General features: G+C 38.2%; 1 protein-coding gene across 8 annotated transcripts in view; it reads right to left on the bottom strand.

Annotated features, from left to right (window-relative positions):
- Positions 1–1,128: 1,128 nt before the first annotated feature.
- Positions 1,129–26,690, bottom strand: part of ATRX (ATRX chromatin remodeler) — a 183,293-nt gene continuing 157,731 nt past the window's right edge. For 7 of the 8 annotated variants that reach the window (XM_036017018.1, XM_036017016.1, XM_036017017.1 and 4 more), the window contains 5 exons: positions 8,318–8,467; positions 7,358–7,483; positions 6,511–6,606; positions 5,194–5,322; positions 1,129–4,025 (listed from right to left, as the gene is read on the bottom strand). In XM_036017018.1, coding sequence (XP_035872911.1) covers positions 3,747–4,025; positions 5,194–5,322; positions 6,511–6,606; positions 7,358–7,483; positions 8,318–8,467 — 780 coding nt within the window. In that variant the 3' untranslated portion in view covers positions 1,129–3,746. The remainder of the gene's footprint in view (positions 4,026–5,193; positions 5,323–6,510; positions 6,607–7,357; positions 7,484–8,317; positions 8,468–26,690) is intronic. The other variant, XM_036017013.1, reaches the window with a different exon arrangement.

A 26,690-nucleotide genomic window follows, 5' to 3' on the forward strand; every position in this document is an offset into this window, starting at 1 on the left:
AAAGGTGTGCAGTGGTCACTATCAGACAGACAGATCCCTAGGGAGGAGGAAGGGCAATTGCCTTAGTTAAATAGGCACCAATGGTGTCAGGAAGGTTATTGCAAAACGAGGGTGGCAGTGTCACATCAGACAGTATTTCTATGGCAGTCTACACTCCGGGGAGTAAAAGTCTTATGTGGAGGCCGGAGGGGCCTCTGTGTTATTAGTCCAACATGAGTGATGCGGGCAGCGTCTGGTCACCTGGCAGATACCGAGCTTACGAACAGTATGTATTTTGGATTTTTAAATTTTATTCACCTCAGTATAACAGCATATATAAAATGTTGCACAGACAAAAAGTATTTCTGAAACTTGGTCACTCCTTAGGGATTGGCACAGAATACAGAGTTTTGCAGGGGGAAAAGTCAACGGTGGAAGAATTTCCAGTTTCTAAGGGCAGATCTGATTTGGACAGAGGCAAAAGTCCCTTGAGGATCATTCTGGTCAAATAAAGCAGATAATCATCTGAACAGAAATTTTAGTGCAATAAGGGTGTAAAAGGATGACCTATTTTACTGTTCAAGTAAGTATCTAGAAGCCTCATAGCGTGCCACCCTCAAATAAAACAATGGTTAACTAAGACAATCGTTTTTAGTTTTGTTTGGGGCCCAGAATGTGTTCCCGATTTTGTGATACTAGAGGGAGAACAGACAATAGCTAAGGGACAACTACAAAATAGTCAGCTTCTCAGGGAGGCCGAGGTAATAAGGTTTCCCATCAACCTCCTCCGGCTTCGGGATGGTAAGCGGCTCTTGTACTCGGGGTGGATCGGTGGCCGGGCTCGACTGCAATAGGAGTGCTGCGGCTCTTGGGAAGCAGAGGGTGGTGCTGGATTACACAAAGACAACCAAAACTAACACAAACACACATAGGTTTCCTGGTATGTAAATTATTTTTGAGGTTAAAGATCTCCTTTTACAGAATTTAGTATATAACAAATTAAAAAATCAAACTTCTTCACCTCCCAACATTAAATAACTAAATGTGCAAAAGAACCACCATTAAATAGGGCATCAAAAGCTATACATTTTCTATGAAACAATATATGCACAGATTTTCAAAGCTGTGAAAATGCAATAAAGAGCACAACACATTTTGGTCACTTTATTAAATGACATTAAATAGTTTAAGTTTCAACTACTAAACAGCACTTTGAATGGTGAAAACACAGATAGTATTATTGTCATACTTGAATGCTTTTCTTTAAAAACACAATTCCAGTCCTTATATATATTACAAAACAGCCTTAAAGGAAGAAGTGACATCTTTTCTACAGTACTTAAGATACTCAATACAGAACTGAAAAGCAGTCTAACAGAAACCAAGGCAAGTCTTCACAGCTGTATGATTTCAGCAGCCAAAGCTGGATGACGGACTGAAACATTACTATACAACCGAGACAGAACATATACAGTATCACAATACTAAGCAAAAACGCTTTACACCCAAAGAAATAAAACAGGTTACAAAATGTGGAGAATTTAGCAGGCAAAACTGTATTACAAGCAACATTTTAAATCGTCATTTTTTAAGCCATTGCAACTATTTAAAACATCTAAAACAAATATAAAAATGAGCCTTTTAGTATCTTATTGACGTGATTTTTGTCTTTAAATATTTGTTAAAGCTTGATGTTATACTCAAAGTACATATTATGTAGCTAAAATGTCAAGTGAGAAGAGTGTATGCAAAGTGGTCCAAGTTTTATTTCAAACTCTCTTATTTCCAAATAATCCTTCTATGTATTATTCTTTAAGTCATAGTTTCGTCTATGGTAAAACAGTTTAAAAGGTTGCTAAAATTTTCATTTCTATGTCTTTGAGCAAGTAATTAGACCCTGTCAAAAGTTCCCAGGTCTAATAAATCAGGTTTAAAGTATTCTGGACTTGTAGAAATACCAACTGATAACAGTTGGCCAGAGTGTACTGTCTTCAAATATTTATCACATAAATCTCGTCTTTTTCATTTCTCCTAAACGCACATCTCCCCCACCCCCACCAATTAAACGGATTCTATGGCTGGCATAATATCCAAATATGTGGCATTTGTTAGTGATAACTCAGTGTGTGGAAGTGGGGGCTGAATCCACCAAAGCTCACGAATTTGGTTATCCCCAACTCAGTGCTCTTAGATGTTTTAACCACTAGTTCTTTCGAGTGAAAAATGGAAATCTCTTAATCATCCAAACATCTCAAAACAGTTTTGGCTAATGTTAAACCTACTCTAATCCAGGGATATCTGGAGCCAATCGATCCTCCACCCAGCTTTCTTTTTTCTGGAATTCCTTAGCTGTTGCCATTACCTGTTACATCATCATCTCAGAAATGTTTTTGCCGTGTTGAGTTGACTCCCATAGTCTGACCATGTTTTCCTTTTAAGAAACTCAAGCAAACCCAATTGTACATGAATAAACTTTATAGGTGATTTTTACAGGTCTGGATTAAGGAAAAAAACAACACAAGGATTTTCTAGTAAAACTTCTTGAAAGGGTATTAGATGAGGTCATTTGGATCAGAAAATTGCCTCCCAGAACTACTTTTTTAAAAAAGTATCAAACTTTGAGACATAATTTAAGAAAACACAGTGGAGTTGGGGGGAGAGAACAAGATGAGAGAAAAGAAGGAGCATCAAAGCCAGCGATTCTTATCTTTAAAAGGAATTAACTCACAATACTGACAATCCTGGGAATTGTTAAAGCACATTCGTCGTGTGAACTTAAAGTCAGCATTGGTTCTGCCATCTTGATGCTGTTCATAAAACAGGGCGTGAACTTAACAACCACAGCGCCGTCCTTAACCTCCTAAAATGCTGGAACTCGACTGTGTTAGCCCACATCCCACTGCCAGCAATAGGATGCAGCACTAGCACTGGCACTGGCACCCAGCAGTTAAAGAGATGTGCTTTGTATTAGTGCCAGGAGAGAGGAAACCATGTGTGGAAGACAATCCACAACCCCGAAATTTTACTAGTGATTACTTCAGCACATAGAAACTGAAAATAAAAAGTGGCAGAAAGACTAAAGAAGAAAAGGGAATTCTCTTCTTAGGCTGTACTTAAGGCTGTTTATACCATGCCAAGATCACTGCGAGACTCCTCCAAGTTTTAGAGCAGTAGTATTTAAGAATATTGCACACAATTCTGTGTCAGAGATAACCCTTAGTTTTGAGCTTTCAGTCACAGGCATGACATAGCAGGAGCCCGGTTTCAGACTTCAGTCAAAAGAACATTAAAACCATTTCAATCACTTTAATCAAGAAATGGATTAAGTACAAAAGTATTTTATAACTTGAGGAATCAACTCTAAGAACTCAGCTGTGTTTTTCGATGTAAAGAATGAATATATAAATCTGTATTCTTTCCTAAATTCGTTAATTTTATGACAATTTTATGGTCGCTAAAAGCAGGCATAAAAATTTAGAGAGGAAATCTGTGGAGTTGTTACTATTATGGAACAACTTGTTTTCACTGAAAACAATTTGAAATATCTTCTGTACTCAATGTGTGTAAGAAGATTCTAGGCAACATCACTGACAAATGTCAGGAAGAAATGGTATGCCCTATTTAAAAAAATTTAAAACTAATATGGAAGATTGGCATTTAAGGGGACCAAACTATTTATACAGTTGAGTTCTGTTAAGTCATTGATTCCTAAAAAAATAAAAGATCTTTCTATGATTTTAACAATCCTTTAAGCTTTTAGTGCAAAATCACATCGATTTCCCTTGGGAAGGTCCTGGATTTTTGCTTCTCATCGGGGGCGGGGCTCGCTGTAACGGCGGTGGCTGCATACCGCCAGCCACGGACTGATACATTCCTCTCATATCAATCTGCTGGTAGTTAGAAGGATTCATGATTAAATTGGGAGGCTTTGGCATCATGAGGTGACTGAGTGCGGCTTGCTGATAAGTCATTTGTTGCTGCTGCTGTTGATTGTACTGCTGCTGGAGCCTTCGGTTCATAAGTATTCGCTGAACACAGCTGATTAACTGAAGAGAGAAAAGGGAGCTGTTACAAGTGCATGACCTGTCTCAAAGAGGCAAGTATCAAGTTTTGAGTTAAAATCAATTTGTTAGGGGGGGACCATACCAAAAGGAAAACACATTATTGTTGTCACCATTACTAATTTGATGGCATTCACAGGACCATTACTGTAGAAACCAGTTAGTAACACCATTTAGGGCTAAATTCTCCTAATGACTTGACTATTGTATTGCAAGGAGCATTTAGGTTAGTTGCCATAGTAACCTATCCTGCACTGTGATTAGTCTCAAGTATTAGTTACAGCACTTTCTGTCAGCTCTCCTTTCTTTGTCATTCTTTTGAATATTTCACATTATGACAGACAAATAAACATTTTTAGTGACAAACACCACAGGGAAAAGGCCCTCACAAGTGGGAATAACTCCTACCTGGAATGCCTGAAATTTCCTACGATAATCTAAAACCACACAATTCTATAGCGCTTTCTAGGTAAAATTCACGCCATAGAAATGTATTCCCTGACGTCAGGAGTTGAAATGTCCCAGTGCAAGGCAGATGGCCGGCAAGTGACTGCTGGGAAAGGTGATCGAGGATCCCGGGATGTGCTGGCCTTCTTTCTTTCTTTGAATAATGCAACATTTTACTTGTGCTGTGTAGTCGGGCACCTGTTTCATGCCAGCTAGAGTTCCACCCTCAAATTAAATCCATTAAGAAGTATACTTATTTTCAGGAATTGTTTCAAAATGGTAAATATGGTTAAAAAGGAGTTTCACAGAAATTCCTTTTTAGGAATGTACGTTTTATCTGCATTTGTTTAAGTCAGATGTGTACATACACATGCATGTATGTCTAGCTAGCAATTTTAATTTTAAAATTCTAATCGAAACAACTTGAAAAAAATTCCTTTTTTTAGATGTCCAGGATGTATAAAACAAAATTATATGGGAGACAGACTATATAAACTTCAAGAGAACCCATCTGGAAAGATATTGCTCCTTTGTAACAAAAGATATTACCTTTTCTTGATATCACTAGCTTTTTGGACAAAATTTCTTTGAAAAATAACCAATGACCATCCATCCGTATGAGGGGTGGCTGTCAACACAGACGTCATACAACCCCATTATTATAAATTCAAGAAAAGTAAACATAACCAGGAGATAGAATCCTTACCATCTGCTGTTTTGTCAATACGTCATTGTAGATGGCTTCTCTTCGTTTAACATCAAGCTCCTGGCTGGCTTGTCTACTCAGTGCTAATGCCTGAACTTGGGCCTCTGAGAGATTCATGTTTTCCTTCCACTAAAAGAGAAAGTTTCTAGTTACTCCTATTGCAGTAGAATTGAGGAAAAACAATTAAACTACTTGAAGATATTTGGGATTTTTAAAATCTCTATCTCCCTTTCCCTTTATTCTTTTTTTTTTTAATTTTTATTTATTTTTATTTTTAGAGAGAGGGGAAGGAAAGGAGAGAGCGAGAGAAACATCAGTGTGTGGCTGTGTCTCGCACATCCCCTACTGGGGACCTGGCCTACAACCCGGGCATGTGCCCTGACTGGGAATCGAACCAGCAACCCTTTGGTTTGCAGGCCCGAGCTCAATCCGCTGAGCCACACCACCCAGGGCTCTTTATTCTTTTTAAAAGAAAATGACGGTGTAAAAGCAGGGTACGGTTTTCCACTGTGTGGACAAGGGTTGGCTACCTTTTGAATAAAACTATTTGTACATTGTGCAACCAGTCATTAAAATATGTTTATGTAAACAATCCATACATGTCTATGATTGATTTCCCAATTCTTAGATTTCACCCATTTCTCTTGTGTGTCAACAATCTGGGTGAAACTATTGAATTAGAGCCTGCCACCATTATACAGTTTACTAGTATTTTACTATTACAAATCAAGTTATAAAAATTATGCTCCCCCCTGCCCCCAGATAGTGAAGCAAATAATAATTAAAAATTAAAAGCAGCCTTGGCTGATGTGGCTTGGTAGATTGAGCATGGACCTGCAAACCAAAGTGTTTCCAGTTTGATTCCTGGTCAAGGCACATGCTGGGTTGTGGGCCAGGTCCCCAGAATGGGGCTCTTGAAAGGCAGCCACATATTGATGTTTCTCTCCCTCTTTTTCTCCCTCCCTTCTCCTCTCTGAAAATAAATATATAAAATCTAAAAAAAAAAAAAAAATTAAAACAGCCCTGGCTGGTGTGGCTCAGCTAGTTGGAGTGTCGTTCTATAACCAAAATGTTGCAGGTTCAATCCCTGGGCTGGTCTGAGAGTGTATGGCAGGCAAGCAATGGATACTTCTCTCTCACATTGATATTTCTCTCTATCCCACCTTCTTTCAACCTTTCCCTCTCACTTGGGAAAAAAAAAAGCAATGAAAAGGATGTCCTTGGCTGAAGATAAAAAAAAAAAAAGAATGAAAACAAATGGTGGGGAGAAGAACAAAAATTTCAAGTGGGAGTGAAGACAACTGCCAATGAACTTACTACAGCTGAAATTATATCTTCAAGAGGCTGAATCCTCACTGCTGCCACACTGTTTGTTGCTTCTACAACCTTTTCTCTTCCTTGGTTTATGAGGTCCTAGAAGAAACGTAAGAAATAAGCTATGTAGGGCATATAAAAGACAGTATAGTTTTAAAATATAGGGTCTCTTCCCCTTGCTACTTTACAGAAGTAACTGAAAAGAAGCACAAACTTCAGCATCAATAAAGTGGAGTGAAACTCATCAGTGAAGGTCTTGTTAGGAAGATGAAAGTTTGGGTTTCATTGAATCAATAATTTAATAACTTCAATGACTCCATAAGCACATTTTTAAAAGGAGACCACAGATTCAATTAAGTTATTAAATTATTGGAACAATAAAACTAATCTTTCTCATTTACTTCATAATTGATTCTAGTTTGAAATCAATTATTTCATAATACTGGGCATTAACATATACTTAGTGCTGCATCTACATGGAATTAGAATGTAAATTGAGGTGTGCATTTATTCTGCTTTCAAACATTAAGCAAGTAATCTGTTTATTCAGAATATCTTATAACTGGACAAAGTGCTATTTCCCTACCCAGTCAGCTGCCCTACTGTTCCTTGACTAAAATAATTCAAACTACATTAATTGAAGGTCTGATTCCCTTGTGCTCTGAACAAACCACATTTTACTGCACTGTGCTGGTTCAAAAAGGTCAACAAATAAAAGAAAAATTTCTTGGTCTATTCATAGGTAATCTTTTGGAGAATGTGATATTCCTGCAATAGGGAACCCTCAACAACAGGGCACTTGAAATTGCCTTTAATTCAAGTTAAACTACTTTTGTACTTCACAACTTACCTCCAGCTGTTGATTACTCATTGCTGACAGGGCTCCCAAATTGAAAGGAATATAAGGAGTCTGAGAGTTGAAAGTGACAGGGGGTAAATTGGTCCCAGTTGGTATGTTGAAACGCATGGTCAGTCCCTAAAAACAAAAAAATATGCACTTTCCACATTGTGATTTAAAACTTGAAATTCTACATCACCTACTGGTTTAGAAAAGAATCCATATTCTCAGATCTAGGAAATTATTAACACTCTTCCACACACAAACAAAACACCCTTTTCACCTGAAACCAAGATCTTATTACACAGAAAGCTTTAACCCCTAAAGGTATACTCTTTTTTTGGTAATTCCCACAGAATGGGGCAACTCATAATTCTGATGAGACTCCTAACATCACATTAACGTTAAAGAAGTTTGGTACAATGAGGTAGGAGTTTAAAAAGGATTCATGTATTAGGATAAGGTTTCCCATGCTCAGGCAGTTTTGCTCAAGTGAGTTGGTGTCTGAAATAGACATGCAACTATTTTAAATGAAGTTTCTGCTGGACATGGACATTAATGTCCAATAGTGAAATGCTTCTGTGTTCTGATACAGAGTCAAAATTTAGATTTCACGGCACACATGCTAAAACAACATTTACTCTCTCCTACCTCCCAACTCTAAGCTCCTGTGTGTATGTTACTACAGTGAGGGTGTTGATGGGAGTTAAGTGATGCTAAATATATACCTTTCCACTAATCTCTCAATTCAGCAAGTGCTAAGCAGAAGCGGGGTTGCTACTCTGTATGTGGAGAATATTTTCTTCCCTCCTCTCTTCCCACACTACTGCCAAAGGCTATAAACAGACTCTCACATCCGGGGACTCTGTTCGGGAAGATTCACCTGTTCTAAAGTTGACCCTTTTCTTCCTCGCTCATCTTTCAAGTGACTAACATCCAACCCAAAGCAAAAAAGCATTCCATATAAACTACCTTCTTCTCTGCTTCATACTCCGCCCAGGCTGCTTTTCTTTCTTCTTCAGTCAACTCTTCTTCTTCTTTGTGGTCCAAAAGAGAATCATGTTCGTGATATCCTACAATGTGTTCTTTATGTATTTGAAGAAGTTCTGCAAGTATGGTGTCCTGTTTAGAGGGGTTGAAATAACACAGAATTATTTCCTCCCTCCAGATCACATTTGGCCTACTGTTAAGACTAGAAACTGGCTGTTACACCTATTTCTGACATATATGATAAATTACCCAGAAAACAGTTGCTAAACATGCAACACCAGCCTCTTATGTAAGAACTGCAGATTTACACAACATATTTTATGGATTAACTTTTTTGATTACTACTTTTCAGCTTTCAAAGTATTTTCTCCAACTTCTATTTTTATACATATTTTTTGCTTTGTTCTACATTGATAATAAATGCTAACATAAGTCTTCTTAAATCAGAAACTACATTGGATGCTTATGCTAGAAATTATGGCTACTCCTGCTTATAAATGCTCAACAAGTTTATTTGCACAATCACTTTAGCTACCAACCACTATACTAACAAAAACCAAATTTAAATTAAACAGTTATAAGACAGTTTAACTGAAACATTTAGTGCTTATATTTCAACTGTAGGGAAGTCAAATATTAATTACATTTGTAAGGACCCATGGCCCAATTTAAACTGATATTGTTTATCAATTTATTATCGTACTATCTTTTTTCAAAGTCACAATGTCTTGAGTCTTCTAAAGTTAAAAAAATAAAATCCCCCAAATTGGGATCATTTATATATTCAGTTAAGAACACCAAACTCCTGTTCTGTGTAATTAAGAGAGAGAGGCACAAAGAGAGATTGGGGAAAGGGGATTAAAGTGAATGACAGATACCTTACTTGCTCATAAAAATTAAAATGTTCCCAAGTTTTTTTATTAAGAAATCACAGATGAAAACCTGAATATATAAAAGGCAAATTAATTCACTTCACAAAATGATTTTTCCACAGCCTTGAAAAGCAAGTTCCCTTAGAACATGCTTTCTAAATTAAGTGTGAACTTAGTGAAGGAACATAAATAATTACTGGTCAAAAGAAAGCACAGGGAGGTATACAACACATTAAATTCAATTTCTATCTAGTAATTCTCTTTTTTTGGTTGCCAACTTTTTATTTTGCAAGTTTATATACATATGTGTGTGTGTGTGTGTGTGTGTGTGTGTATACACATTCAGCATCCATTGTTAACCATCATCTTACATTTAAAGGCCAATAATTCCCAGAAAGTGTTTTCTCAGTAATTCTTAATGTCCCCGTAAGTTTTAGCATAGAGAAAGCCCACACTTATAAAGAACTTTTGCTGGTGTCTTTAACCATACTTAGAGTGCAGGGTCCAACACGTAGTAGGAACTCAAAAGTCTGGTAAATAACTCAAGATTAAAAATTTAAATCATGTACAGTAGGAAACGCTGACACTAACTCCAAATATTCTGATATTTGAAATCATGTAAAGAACTTTTTATCTTGCTACCTCAATTAAAAAAAAAAAAAAAACACCTGAAGTAATCACTTCATAATGTCATGAAAGAAAATGGCTGATTTTCTTAATGGATACTGCTGTTAATTGAGATTGTATAGTTCATTTTGACATGCATGTGTTATTTCTTTTGTTGAAAACAGAAAACAGTCCAAGACCATACAAATGAGAGGTTCAAGAAAGTCTACTGGTGGAATACACAGATGCTAATAGGCTCAGTTCTTTTGAAACGTTAATTAAACATTTCTCTCCTGTACCAGTGTAGAAATCTGCCACCCAAGCTGACTTCTCTAGCCCACACCATACAGAGCAGGTTTATGATCACTAGATAGATCTCCAAATTTCAGAGTTACCAACCAAGCAGGTGTGGAGACCGACCAGTCTGAATTAAATCCTATTAAAAATAATGCTTTTTCAGACATGTGTCTCCCATGTGCACTCTCCAAGCATAACCCCAGAAAGAGGTATGTGATAAAACCAGATAACACTAATATTTTTAGCAAGTGATCATGCCACATATAATTAGAAAATTCAGCTGTTCTACAAAAATACCAAATAAATTCAAGGTACAAATGTTCTATGGATATAGTCCCTAATTTTACTTCTGTCTGGTAATGTGATGTTCTTTTTTTTTTAAGATTTTATTTATTTATTTCCAGAGAGGGAAGGGAGGGAGATAGAGAGAGAAACATCTATGTGCGGTTGCTGGGGGCTGTGGCCTGCAACCCAGGCATGTACCCTGACTGGGAATCGAACCTGCGACACTTTGGTTCGCAGCACGCACTCAATCCACTGAGCTACGCCAGCCAGGGCTGTGATGTTCTTAAATATAGTTAAAGATCACTTCATTTCTCTAGGAAAGCAACCTGAGGGCAAGACCAAGAGAACTGTAGGCTAGGAACTGAGTTTATTTTCAGCTATGCTACTGATTCTCTCTGTAACACTGGATAATAACTTAGTCTACCTATGACTGTAAGTGAAATATGAAATACTCTCTGATCACCTGTGTAACAGAATAACTGAGAATAGCAGAAATAACTCATATATACTCTTTTAAAAAATATCTGAGAGCCCTGGCCAGGTGGCTCAGTTGGTTGGAGCACCTTTCTGTACACCAAAAGGCCGCGGGTTTGATTCCCAATCAGGGCACATACCTAGGTCACTGATTGATCCCTGGTCAGGGTACATACAGGAGACAACTGATCAATGTTTTTTTTTTTCCTCCCCCCCTTCCTCTCTTTCTAAAAATCAGTAAATATATCCTTGGGTGAGGATTAAAAAAAAAAAAAGAAAAAGTAAAAAAAAAAGTCTGAGATACTAGGGAGTTTTATCAAGTCAGTCATTAGCATCCTGTCATTTTAAAGACCAAACTTATCATATTGGAAATGGTAGAAACTGATGTTTCAGAAAGGCAAAGTAACTTTTCTTCTAGTCACACAGCTAAGGAGTAGCTGAGACTAGAAGCCAAATTGCCTGACTCTTATTCCGTGATCATTCTATCACACTATAAAGAATGACAGTTTTCTTGAGGTTCTCCAATTTCCGAGATCTATTCTCTTAGAAAGAAAAGTTAATGCCCTGGATGATTCTAAGTGAGGGAGAAACCAAAGGAGGTCTTTTGTTCTCCACTTTTAACACTTTACTTTTGAACACTTTATCTTGTACTTTTTGAAATTTTTAAAAAAGAAGCATATGCTAGTTTTTAATTAAAGAAAATATAAAAACTGAAATTAATACAATTCTCCGATGCATACTTCTAAACAGCCAGTTCAGGCACAGCCTAAATCTGACATGAACTATTTTATCATTTTCATTTTCAGGACATTTTTCATCTTAGGAAATCCCATTTCTAAAAGCTTTTAATGACTTCTCCCCACCAACTCCAGTTTTAAGATGTATCTTGTCTTAAGGTCAGGTTACAGTAGAGATTCAGCTTCTGCCCATGTAATAGCTTTCATTTTGACCAACATCAACTAAAATGCCAAAAAGTCAGAAGAAAATGACTTCATTTTGATCACTAAAAAATGTTGGACCCTTTCCCTAAACGTTACCGCCCTCTTAACATGAAATAAAAACACAATTCGTACTGCTTCTACTGGCTATGACACACTTCTTTTCAAAGAAATTTTTAAAAAATTAATGAAAACAATGCTACTATTCTATTACAAATTCTAGAGATAACTACTGGCAACATCTGTATATTCCTCTACACATTTATACTTTACACACTGTAACATGAAAACGGGATTGTACTTTACAGTTCTGAAATCTTTTCTGCCTTAATATCTTTCTATTGACATCACTTTACCTCAAATACAACCATCATTTTTAAGAGCCGCAAGGTATTACATAGATGTACTTTATCATCTATTTATTTTTCTCCTAAGGGTTTATTAAGACATTTAAGTCACTTTTATAAATTACCGAATCTGCAATGAAACAGGTAATGGATAAATTTTAATATATTTCAACCACTTGTTCATACAATAATTATGCCGATAAAACTCAAGGACCTGAACAAGTATGTTTTACCACCATCCTCATTTTAACAAAGGCAAGACATTACATGTAAGGTAACGGACTTTTACAGAAACACAATTCATTTACACAGTTCAGAAACAGGCGAGCAGAAAGTGTTCTTTCCTCGGGAACTGCATGAAGCACAAATAAGAAAGAGAAGATAGAGGATTTCTGAAACAAACTCTTTCTACATCTTTTCCCTTTTAAATTAATTGCAGCATACTGTCAATACAAGAAACAGATGATGTGATTAAGAGGGCAAAAACGTATTTGTAACAGGATCCTCCAAATATTTCTTTGGGAAAAACAGCTTTTCAAAGTCTAGAGCAAGTTACAAAAGTTAATAAAGAAAAATTTCATCCCAATATACAACACAATCGGTGGAGAGGTTTTTTCTTTTTGTTTTTTCCCCTTGAAGCATGCATTTATATTAGTTGCTATAGTAACACTATTATTGAAAACAATACTGGAACAGAATCTATAATCACTAGGCCAACAGTCATCAAAATGAGGTTTAAATTACATCCAAATGTGTACCTTTACTTTTCTTTGTCTAAACTTTATTTTTCCCTTAAATAAGTGAGAAGGCTTACAAGCTGGGAAAAGCATGGGCTATATTCTAGCTAACAACGTAAATTAGTTTAAGCTTTAAAAATGACTAGTTCAATTAATAAAACAAAGTTAATGATAAATTAAAAGTTGAAGTTAATTTATTTAGAAGTTTAAAGTATTTGGCAAGCTGACAAAAATTCCCATCTAATTAATTCTGAAATTCAACCTTGAAAATAAAATTTTTAAAAAACAATCAAGGCTTTGCCTGGGGGTGGGGGCGGGGGTTTGCCATGTTTCAAAATATTTTGCTTGCCATCACTTTGAATTTCAGTTTTATAATATCTGGAAATAAAATGTCACTAGAATACTTAAGTGCCATAAGACCCACTCAAAAAGCTATGAAGAATTCCTTTTATTACCTAAATAAGTCTAGATTCTTAGTGAAAAAAAAAAACCCAACTTAATATTACTGGTGAAAAAAGTTTCTACTTTCAAATTTGAAGCCTGTTTCTTCCCAAACTGCACTGGAAAAAACTGCAACATATTTGATAAGTAACTGGAGAGCTATTGAATGAAGTTCACATAGCAGCTCACATCAGATTTTCAGGTCAAGAGCACATAACCTTTGCCAAAGAGCATTTATAAATATATCCAGATTCCCAAACTGTAGATATGAATAAGATAGTGACAACTATAGAACTTGTCACTTCCAAGGAAAGAAAAGGCAGGAATGACTTTGGTGAAGGGGAAAAGTCAGAGTCTCCTTTGATAAGAATGCTTTGTATTCAACTTAACATCTAAAGAAGTAGATACTATATTTAGCATTTAACCTTTATAAATTAATTATCCATTACTACAACACATGCCACATACCAGTCATTGTGAAGCAGAGTGTTGGTCTAGATGTTAAATGACTAACTTTTGAGAGGTTACAGCTTTTCAAGCAGAGCCTGAACTGGAATTCAATTCTCAGGCCATACAATCTGGAGTTCATGTTATCTCTACATTTCATAAACACTGTTATATCCTCTAACTCAACTATAAGTGTGCTATAAACAGGAAACAGAAGACATACAAAATAGGCATGAATGCGGCTATTGGGCAGTCCAAATTATATCTTAAAGAAAACATTAAAAGACAAAGTGGTAAAAAAAATAATAAGGCCATCTAGTAATTTGTACATTAACCAAATTTCTCTCACAATTTATATTCCCTTAGGGCCAAACTATTAAATTTGATATAAAAAGCATAGGCATGGAAACATCAGTAAATGAAGACACAAAAGTGAGACATTCTCCTACTTAATTCCCCTAAAAGTATGTCAGCTTCAATTTTCCACCGCTCCTACTCCTGGAAATGTTATATAACATATTTGCATAAGCCACCCTAACCAACTGAGCAACACACTGTAGGAGGATATTCATATACAGATATCGTGGCCTCCAAGTACCTGCATTATTTCAGGACCACTGATCACCCATACATGTTAGTTATGTCCCTCTGCACTCCCCTAAATAAAAATGGAAAAGTGAAAGCACAAAGAGCCTTGCTTCCCGGGTTTCTCTCTACAACAATTTTATCAAATCACTGCTTAAAATATAAAATAAGAAAGATACAGGATTTCTTCTGATATAATTGCTGAAATCAATTATTCTGATATTATTCTGATATAAATCAATTATACTGATATAATTTTGCTGAAATCAACTGATTTTGTAAAAAAGACCTGTGTCGGCCTTCTGAATTTCAGAGGAAAGGGCAGGATTTAATTTAAATGAAAAAGATATAGATAGATAGATAGATAGATAGATAGATAGATTTATACCCTTGGAAACTGAGAGGCTTCATGTGTAGTGGTTGAGCTCACAGGCTCTAGAGTACCGCTATCCAATAGAACTCTGGGTAATGACGGCAGTGTGCTGTGTCTGCACTGTTCAGTATGGTGGCTAGTGACTACTGAGCAGTAGACCATGAATCAGCATGGGATGCTGGCTCGCTCCCCCACAACCGACCTGCACAAACTACAGAAGGGAAATACATGAATTCTAGGAACTTACACGCACACACAACATCCCTGGGGTGACAACAAACTGCCACCACATGCAATCTGAAGCAGCATTATTGAAAAAGATGCAGTACCAAAATTTCAAAATAAGCATGACATGTATACTTAAGGAAACAAGGGAAGATATTTTCAATATAAAACAAAAAAATGATCTAAAAAGAGTCAAAATAAAATATTAGGGATGAAAGTAATCACTGAAGTAAATAACTGAATGTATAGTATAAAACGGGAGAGGTACAGCTGAAGAATCACTTAATGAGCTGGGAGATCAGACCAAGGCAGTCTTCCAGAAGACGGTAGGAGAGGATAAAGAGCTAGGAAACGCAAAAGAGAAGCTAAAAGATGTGGAAGCTAAAAAGAAGGGCAAGCATTTAGTAATACCAGTCTCAACAGGAGATAAAAATAAAGAGGGTAAGATTTTAGAAGAGTCATACATTTTTCAGAATTATACGTCAAAAAACCGAGGCACAGAGAAGTCAAATAGCTTGAATTAGGTCAATTCAAACCCAGATGGCCTTGCCCAAAGGCCCCTGCTTTTAACCACTACGCTATACTGACTCCGGGCTGAAGTACAGTCAGTTCAGCATCAAAGATCATTCAGGAGGACTGGGATCAGCTACACCATCATAAGATTTTGCAGGGACTAGAGGATGAAATTTATAGTCTCCAATATTACATACTTTAATAACACTGAAAATGCCTTTCCATGAACCCACAGTATTAAGAAGAAAGTGTGAGGATGTGAAGAAAATGGAACCCTACTGCACTGTTGTTAATGGGAATGGAAACCAGTGCACCCACTACGGAAAAACAGTATGGAGGTCCCCCCCCAAAATTAAAGATAGACCCACTTCTGGGTATTTATCCAAAATAAATGAAAACATGAACTAGAAAAGATATCTGCACTCCCATATTTACTACAGCATTATTTACAATAGCTGAGACATGGAAATAAGCTATGTGTCCACTGATGGGTGAATGGATAAAGAAAATTATACACATATGCAGCCAACAACATGGACAGACCTGGAACGCATTGTGCTAAGTGAAGTCAGTCTGACTGAGAAAGACACCATATCTTCTCACTTATATTTGGAATCATGAAAAGATGAAGTAATAGAGATTAGAGCTGTGGTTATCAGGAGCTGGGAGTACATCTGTGAAATGGAGAAATGTTTGTCAAAGGGTACATTCTTCCAGTTATTAGATGAGTAAGTTCTGGCCCTGGCCGATGAGGCCAGGGCTCAGTTAATTGGAGCATCATCCTGTCAACTAAAAAGTTGCAGGTTTGATCAGGGCACATGCCTACATTGTGGGTTCTGTCCCTGGTCAGGACATGTATGAGAAGCAAGCAATCGATGTTTCTCTACTTCTCCATCCCTCCCTTCCTCTCTCTCTAAAATCCATGAGTATGTCCTCGTGTGAGAATAATAATAATAATAAAAAAGATAATTTCCAGTGATGTAACATAGACACAACACTACTCTGGATGTTAACTAGACTAACAGTGGTGATCACTTTGTAATATATACATATGTAGAATGATTATGTTGTACTCGTATGTCAATTTCATCTCAACATAAAACAGTTGGAAACAGTTGGAAATAAAAACGTGTGAAGTCATATCAAAAGAGAACGTCTCAATTTACTTCTTCCAAAGGTTTAATCATATGATGTGTTAATGTTGGCACAAAGATCCAAGGCAGGTGCCACCACTTACGAATACCATAATTTCATCATCTATAAAATACAAATAAACTGCACTGACTTTGTAAGGTGGCTATAAAGATTCAGATTCAATACAGTGCCTGGCACAAAAAGCACTCAGTGTTAGTTACTATTCATTATTATGTTAAATTCAAACATTTAGCTGATAATGATTATAAAGGCAAGTCATGCCACTACATGGCGTGTACCCACAACAGTGGTAGGGTTTGTTAAAAATAGATTCCTAGGGTCCACGCCCAGATCCTGATTGAGTAGATCGTGCATGAGGTCAGGAATCAGCATTTTTACCAAGCTGCAGATTAGTCCAAGGACTACACACAAGGAAAAAGGCTACCTAAAGGCATGTAAATCATTGGCTTAATGGTCAGCTTTCAATTTTAGGACATTTCTTTTTCACATATCGTATTTTTATTGAATACTTGCTATGACTAGGTATTATTCCGGGTGCCGGGGATACAGTGACGAAGATGCACTGACACACTCCCTGCTGTCATACACTGGTAGGAAGTGCATGATCTGGAGGAAACAGATACATCTTTCATTTGTCTAGGAAGCCAAAAAGTTCCCGCCATTTAATTCATTAATTTATTGAGCATTTACTAAAGACAGACCTGGTATTTCAAATTTCAGAATTGCCATGATCTTGAGTAGCAGATATTTCTGGTACTTCAAAAGGAAACACTTCCAGAAATGTTGGTGAAGTAGTTAGAAGCTATAAGTCACCCTCTCCCAGGACCAAAGTGGAATCACAACTAAATTAACCAATTTAAGTCTAGCTGAACAGAAGTCTTATAACCAAAGGTTTACTCGAGAAGCCACATCGAGACTGGTAGGGAGAACGGAGACATGAAAAGGGCTGCCAAACTCACATGGGCCACAACTGACATTCTGGAAGGACATCTCAGCTGCAGGGCTTCCCCTGAGATGCTGGGGTCTCAACAGAAAGCTGGGCTCCGCAGTCCAGAGCACCAGAGTGTGGAAAAGGAACCCAGATAACTTCCGGCCGTGCAAGATGGGATTCTGTCCATCAGGGAGAGATGGGAGTCTGCTAGAGACACAGGTGCATTCCTAAAGGGCCAACGCACAAAATTTTGCCCCCAGTCACCCACTCTGGGCTCCAACAGAGGGAGGGTGGAGTGGACTAGAGTTATGTGAGGAGAGTCTGGGGTTTGTGGCTCTGGGGAGAGAGCTGAAGGAACAGCCATCAGGATCCCTGTGCTGAGTCACTGTCCCACACCACAGACACCACCTACCTTGGGTGAAGCACTCCCCTCCGGGTTACATCATCTTGGGGAAAAGCGAGAGGCCACCCTAAAGACGCCTTCTCACACACACACAGCAGAACTTATGCTCTGCTGAGGAGTCAGCTTCCTTGGGCAGGGTGTAGAGGTCTCTGCTGACTCAGGGATCCCCAGTGATTGAGTAGTGTGGCTTTCGGGCAGGGGCCATTACCCCCACTTTCCTGTGAACCTGAATGGAGCTTCCCCCTCATGGGAGTTCTGCAAGTTCCACCCACCTGACTCCTAGTAGCTCTGCCCTACCAAGGTCCATGCAAAATCTGGGACAGACTGAGTTGTGTGGCTCTGGGAAGGGGGCCACACACCCCACATTCCCCGTCATCTAACTAGCACCTCTCCGTCACAGGAGATGTACTACCCTATCCTCCTGACCCGTGAAGGCCCAATCCTGCTGAGCTCCATCTCTTCCTGGTGCAATCTGGGACAAACTGACTTGTGTGGCTGTAAGAGAGGGATCATTTTTCCCACACATGCCCCACCAGAGGAAAGCCCTGGCTTTACACAACTCAGTTTGGTCTCTTCGGGCCTGATAAACTCTGTGGGCTGAGCCCTGATGATTCATTGAAACCCCACTCCAAAACAAACATGCAAGCAACCAGCAAGTAGCACGTAGACTTGGTATACCCGGGGACATTTGCTGAGTGGCCTCAGACCAAGCACTGGCACTGACATTGAATCTGTATCATGCTGCAGAACACCACATGCTCTGACCTGGTGACTGACAACACACCTCCTACAAGTCCAGTACCACCAGAAGCTCTTTCAGTGACTAAGCATAACAGGCGGAGTCAGGAAGAGGCAGTTTGCAAAGTGATTGAGACTTTCACTGACCTGCACCTGAGCCGAGTGCTGGTAACAGCCAGCCCTGGTGCACAAGATGGTCCTTCCCACAGGCACCCAGACCCAGCAGAGGGAGCCACAAACTGTGGAACGCTTGTAGCTCCAAACAGGTTGCCCAGGGCCAGTCACAGGCAGTGTGTGACATTTTTCTGCACCAGTCCCTCCCAAAGAGGCTGCAAAACCAAAACACCCAGTGGCCAGTTACAAACACTATCAGAGCTGGATCCAATGAGCTTCACAGGTGGCATATCCAAAGGGAGATGCCAGCACACACCAGAACCTGCAGAAGCGAATGCCACTCTGTGTGGTCAGCACCTGCACAGCAGCTCACGTGCTTTGGTCTGGGCTGAGCCTCACAGTCATCCAGCCTGAGGGCTGACTCCACCCACAAATGGGCCAAGAGCAATCAAGACTGAATTACAACAGGAGGGCCCACATAACCCCCACACAAGGGACATTTCTGGAGCGCTCTGCTCAGGTGACCAAGGAGACTGCACCACTGGACTCCACAAGACACCTACTACATAAAGCCACCCCACCAAGACTGGAAGTCAAAGTAGATCTATCTAATACATAGAAACACACACAGAAAGGCAGCCAAAACTGGGAGACAAACATGCCACAAATGAAAAAACAGGAGGTATCTTCAGGAAAAGAGCTAAAGGAAATGGAGGCAAGCAATTGATCAGAACCAGAGTTCAAAGTAATGGTTATAAGGATGCTCAACAGCATGAAAAAAACAAAAACAAAAACATAGCAACCATAAAAAAGGATGAGTAGACATGAAAAATGCTCAACATCACTAATCATCAGAGAAATGCAAATGAAAACCACAGTGAGATACCATTTCACAGCTGTCAAAATGGCTATCACCAATAAATCAACAAACAACAAGTACTGGCGAGAATGTGGAGAAAAGGGGAACCCTTGAGGCACTGCTCGTGGGAATGCAGACTGGTGCAGCGATGGTGAAAAATATTATGGAGTTTCCTCAAAAAGTTAAAAATGGAACTGCATTATGACCCACTAATCCCACTTCTGGGAATATATCTGAGGAAACACAAAATACTAATTTGAGAGAATGTATTCACTGCTGCCTTGGCTGGGTAGCTGAGCTGGTTAGAGTCATCCTGATACACCAAGATTTGATATCCTATCAGGGCACATGAAAGAACCAACCAATGAATGCATCAAGAGGAGCAACAAATCAATTTCTCTTTCTTTCTCCCTCCCCCTGCCCATCTTTCTCTCTCTCCCCCCTCTTACCGTCTCTCTAAAATAAACTTTAAAATTTAAAAACATAAATAAAATAGATGCACCCCTATGCTCACTGCAGCATTATTACAACAGCCAAGATTTGGAAGCAGCCCAAGTGCCCATCAATAAATGAGTGGATAAAGAAGCTGTGGTACATTTACACAATGGAATATTGCTTGGTTGTTAAAAGGAGGGGTATCTTACTGTTACTGGCAGCCACTTTGCTCAGCTGCAAAGAAGGAAATCTTACCCTTTGTGACAGCATGGATGGACCTGAAGAGCTTTAATGTAAGTGAAATAAGCCAGTCAGAGAAAGACAAACACCATATGATCTCATTCATATGTGGAATCTAATGAACAAAATAAATTAACAAACAAAATAAAAACAGGCTCATAGAAAACAGACTGAGAGCTGTCAGAGGGGAGAGGGTATTGCAGGGCTGGGTGGAAAGATGAAGGGATTAAGCAAAGAAAAAAAAAAACTCAGACACAGGCAAACAGTGTGGTGATGACCAGAGGGGAAGGGTGAGGGAGGTAGAAGACAGTATAGTGGGGAGAAATGGTGATGGAAGGGGGCTTGAGTTGAGGTAGTGAATACCTAGCACAATATACCGATGATGTGTTGTAGAATTATACACCTGGAACCTATATAATTTTATTAACCAGTGTCACCCCAATAAATTCAATAAAAGTTAAAACTAAGGAAGTATTTCCTGAGATCTACCCCAAATGCTCCCTAATGAAATCTTGCATTCCACCCCCAACTCTGCCAGCAAGGAAGCCTCAGATGCGTTGACGTTTCCATTAGCACAGATGTGTAAGAACGTGCCAGGGACTGGGAGGCTGACATTTAGGAGCATCACTTGCACCCTAGTCTCTTTAACCCAAATGTTTTCCCTATAATACGTGGTGACTTTCGCTCCTTAATAGTTTTTCTTAGTTTTGATACAATCAAAATAAGGTACAGAGCAGCACTTGAAATAAAGCATGGTCAGTCTATTAATAAGCATTTATTTTGTAGTTTGTGGAGGTACACTAGAAGCACTCCTTCACTTTTAAAAACATGACTGCAGAGGTACCAACTGGCTATAAGGTAGACAATCCTTCTACAATTGTACATATTATTTAAGGAAAAGAATCCCTAAAGGCTAGAAAGGGTAATATTTGACAAATGCACGCTGACATTACTCAAAGGGATTTATCTATATCTAGTAAATTAAATAGTATCATATTCCCTCTTCTTTTTTTATTAAAGATTTTATTTATTTATTTTTAGAGAGGGAAGGAAGGGGGGGGAGAGAGAGAGACAGAGAGAGAGAGAGAGAGACAGAGAGAGACAGAGACACAGCAATGTGAGGTTGCTGGGGGCTGTGGCCTGCAACCCAGGCATGTGCGCTGACTGGGAATCGAACCTGCAAAACTTTGGTTCGCAGCCTGAGCTCAATCCACTGAGCTACGCCAGCCAGGTCATATTCCTTCTTGATTATAATTGATCTCTAAAAGAATTTAAGCTTCAAATACCTCCCTCTTCTGTAACCTACCTGACATTATTGCCTCTGCCCCCTAAATGATTTTTAGTCTTCTATTGATCTGTGATACCAAGCTTAATCTGCTCCTAAGGATCAGGACCTCATATCGCTCTTGTGAAGTTTAAGTCTATACTGGTTTCAGAGAAATAAATGGAGTATAATGACAATGTTAATAATAACCATGGAAGGAAAATAACAGCTAACATACGAACCCTTACTATCTGCTAGGCACTGTACTTCACATGGCTCATCTCCTGTGAGGTAGGTCCCACCCTCATCTTATTAACGGAAGTGAGGCTTGGACAGCTTACGTGGCTTGCCTAAGATTACGCCAAATGCTCCCTTATGCTCCCTAAAATAGGGTGGCTGGTAGGTTACTTGGGAAAGGAGCATGACTTAAACCATTTGCTCTTTTTTTTAAAAAGATTTTATTTTTTTTATTTTTAGAGAGAGGAGAAGGGAGGGAGAAAGTGAGGGAGAGAAACATCAATGCGTGGTTGCCTCTCACGCGGCCCCCATTGGAGGCCTGGCCTGCAACCCTGACATGTGCCCTGACTGGGAATCAAACTGGAGACCCTTTGGTTCACAGCCCACGCTCAATCCACTGAGCCACACCGGCCAGGTCCCATTTGCTTTTTTTACTTGGCATCAACGACTCCAGCAAACACTAAATGGGAGACTTTTTGTTACCTACACAGAAATGGTAGAATTAAAACAATTTCTCTAGAATTTACTATGATTTCTGGTGATCTATTCCCATTCATATAATCATTTTTATGCCAGCAGATACATAGAAATTTGTTTTATGACACAGAGAAGTAGGAGACAATGACATCCAATCTCATACACAGTTCAATTATGAGCATAGCTCCTCAGAGGTACATGTCAGCACCAACAAAAATTGGGTTCATATGCCACCATGTGGTTACTATGCTGTAGGTTAATACTTGTCCCACATTTAATTGGGCCCTTTTGAACCTCTTTTTTCTCCAAAGTAAGTGTATGCAAGTTCTTGAAATCATGTGACTAGCTATTTTACACTTCAAAGCAAATTATCTTCATGGTGTATATTTTCTCTAATGTTCAACCTTGCATTACCATCTACTGGCTAATAAAACTGAACAATAACATCTCTGTTGAGTAAGTTATGCTTTGGGGTATTAAGACTTGAATAAATGACTAAAGACAAAGGGAGAAAATTGTGCAGACACAACATCAGGGTCCAGGAAGCAAAGCTAAAACCTCACTTTGGTTACTTTAGTTTAAATCCCCATTTGTTCTTCCTGTAATTACCAACAGAGTCCACGTTTAAAAAGACACACGTAGTACAGTGCTATAAAAAGGAAGTGCAAAAATATTTCCATGTCATTTTATTGACTTTTGCTTTCTTAATAAAAGGGTAGAGATTAAGCAATACACCCACTTAATCATATTATGAAGCATAACCTTGACCAAGATTTTCATCTTTGATATCTGTGTAATTCAGAAGTTTATTACTAGAAAAGGTACTTTCCCTAACATAATTTACATAAACGTTAACGGAGATTCGGTTAGATATTACCTTAATATTTGAAAAACAGTTAAGAATCACTCAACAAATCTGTATCACTATAAACTTGTGTCAAATCTATTCATAAGTTTAGATCATGTTGAAGTTTCAAAACAGCTGAGGAACATTATTACCCTAAACAACTAAATGCATGCATAGACTCTTCATAGACATGATCTGAGAGACCTTAAAATCGATACTAAGAAATAGGATCACAAGACTAGAAGACCATTATATTTCTTCCTGATATCTTTAACTGAATGTATTGGGGTGACACTGGTTAATAAAATTATACGGTTTCAGCTGTACAATTCTGTAAAACATCATCTGTATGCTGTATTGTATGTTCACCACCCCAACTCATGTCTCCTTCCATCACCATTTACCCTCTCTTTACCTCCCCCAACCTCCTTTTCTTTGGGTAATCACCATACTATTGTGTCTGTGAGTTTTATCTTTTTGCTTAATTCCTTCACCTTTTTCACCCAGCACCACAACACCCCTCCCTTCTGACAGCTGTCAGTCTGTTCTCTAGCTATGTTTCTATGGTTGTTCATTAGATTCCACATGTAAGTGAAATCATATGATACTTGTCTTTCTCTGACTGGCTTATTCCACTTAGCATAATGCTCCCCAGGTCCAGCCATGCTCTTGCAAAAGGTTAAGACATCCTTCGTTTTTATGGCTAAGTAGTATTCCATTGTGTAAATATACCACAGCTTTCTTACCCATGCATCTACTGATAGACACCCGGGCTGCTTCCAAATGTTGGCTACTGTAAATAACACTGCTGTGAACATAGACGTGCATATATTCTGTTGGATCAGTGTTTTGGGCTTCTTTGGATATATTCCCACAAATGGGATCAGTGGGTTAAAAGGCAGTTCCATTTTTATGATTTGAGAAAACTCCGTATTGTTTTCCACAGTGGCTGCACCAGTCTGCATTCCCACCAACAGTGCCCTAGGGTTCCCTTTTCTCCACATCCTCGCCAACATTTGTTGTTTGTTGATTTACTGATGGTAGCCATTCTGACTGGTGTAAGGTGATATCTCATTGTGGTTTTCATTTGTATCCCTCTGATGATTAGTGACACTGGGCATCTTTTCATATGTCTATTGGCCATCTGTATGTCCTCTTTGGAGAACCGTCTGTTCAGGTCCTGTCCCTCCTTTTTAATTGGATTGTTTCTACTTTTTGGTGCTTAGTAATACAAGTTTTTAAATAAATTTTGGGCCCTGGCCGGCGTAGCTCAGTGGATTGAGCATGGGCTGCGAACCAGGCATCACAGGTTTGATTCCCAGTGAGGGCACATGCCTGGGTTGCAGGCCATGGCCCCCAGCAACCGCACATTGACCTTTCTCTCTCTTTCTCCCTCCCTTCCCTCTCAAATAAATAAAATCTTTTTTTTAAATAAATAAATAAATTTTGGGTATTAACCTCTTATCAGATCTATCATTGGTGAATATATTCTCCCATTCAGTAGGCTGACTTTTCATTTTGATATAATGATTTCCTTTGCTACATAAAAACTTTTTAGTTTGATGTAGTCCCATTTGCTTATTTTTTCCTTTGTTTCCCTTGTCCGCACATTTATATCAGAAAAAGTATTGCTACAGGAAATGTCCAAGGTTTTGCTGCATATGTTTTCTTCTGGGATGTTTATGTTTCAAGTTTAACATTTAAATCCTTAATCACTTTGAGTTTATTCTCGTGTGTGGTGTAATAAGATGTTCTATTTTCATTTTTTTTGCATCCATCTGTCCCAAAATTCCCAACACTATTTATTGAATAGACTATCTATACCCCATTGTATGCTTTTGCCTCCTTTGTCAAATATTAAATAACCAGAGAGGTGTGGGCTTTCTATTCTATTCCACTGATATGTATGTCTGTTTTTATACTAGTATCATGCGGTTTTTATTACTATGGTTTTGTAGTATAGTTTGATATCAGGAAGCGTGATTCATCCAATTTTTCTCTTTCTCAAGACTGCAGTGGCTATTTGGGATCTTTTGTGGTTCCATATAAAATTTTAGAATAATTGTCCTTGTGCTGTGAAATGTCATTGGTAACTTTAGAGGAATTGGTAACCTGATAGATTGCTTTGTGTAGTATGGACATTTAAATGATGTTAATTCTTCCTATCCATGAATACAAGCATAGGCTTCTACTTATTTGTATCTTCTTCAGTGTCTTATAATTTTCCATGCACAGGTCTTTTACATTCTTAGTTAAATATATTCCTATGTATTTTTTGAAGCAATTTGCGAATGGGGTGCTTTTCTTAGTTTCCCTTTCTCATAGCTAATTAGTGGTGTATAAAAATGCAAGTGACTTCTGGACATTTATTTTGCACCCTGCTACTTTGCCAAATTCATTTATTAGGTTTAGTATTTGTTTATGTGGAATCTTTAGGGTTCCCTATATACCATATTATGTCATCTGCAAGTAATGACAGCTTTACTTCTTCCTTTCCATTTTGGATACCTTTTACTTCATCTTCTTGTCTGACTGCTGTGGCTAGGACTTACAGTACTATGTTGAACAAGAGTGGTGAAAGCGCACATCCCTGAGAGGACCATTATATTTGCAAAAAGGGAAAGCCGCAGCACCAACAACAGTAAAAAACAAACAAGCAAACAAAAGAGAAACAATGACAGGATTTAAGATAATATAATTCATGGCTGGAACGGTAAATAGGGTCAAGACAGCTGGCTCAGTATACAGAACTGAGGACATAAATTAAAGCTCCAGTTTTCTAGCTTTCACACACCTGCTGTGGCAGACAAATCACTCTTCATTTCCGTTTTACTGCTTGCAAATGTAAGTTTAATTCTAACACCACTTTTCAATGATACATGGATCATTAAGAAACAATAAAAAGTCCAGTTAAATATCACTGTAAAGGTGACTAGAATTTCAAGAAAGGTTATATAAAAGTGCTAGCACTGTATAATTCACTATGCATGAAAGAAAAGTAGCAAAGAATATCATTCTTGCTTTTAAAGAGCTGCAAAAATGAAAAGAAAAGAAACAGCTGGTTAATAAATTGAGCCTGACACTACATTTAATTAGATGTGCAGAACTAGAAGAAAGTGAACAAGAGGAAAAATACAGGAAGAGGAATTATATAATAATGACTTAAACAGGAAGTGATAAGGCAGAAAGATATAATAATTGTATAGCAAGTACCCTGAAAATCAACACTTTCAGAACTATCAAAGGAGAAAGAAAAATTAAGAAAAAAAGGCATGCAATTTAATCATTATTTAGATAATAGCAATTTGAGGGAGAGATGAAAATGTATCATTTTTAGCAGTCTTTCATCTTTAAAAATTATGTATAAAAAGGAAGGTGTTTGCAATGGTACCATAATAATAGGAACCAACTTTGAAATGCCTTTAATAAGAGCAAGCTCAAATACCCAGAAATCCCTCACTATGAATGTAAAAGCACCTACTTTGTACCCATTTTCAGAGAGGACCAATTTTCAA

Source organism: Phyllostomus discolor, chromosome X (genome assembly GCF_004126475.2).
Source record: "Phyllostomus discolor isolate MPI-MPIP mPhyDis1 chromosome X, mPhyDis1.pri.v3, whole genome shotgun sequence".
NCBI classification, from domain to species: Eukaryota; Metazoa; Chordata; class Mammalia; order Chiroptera; family Phyllostomidae; genus Phyllostomus; species Phyllostomus discolor.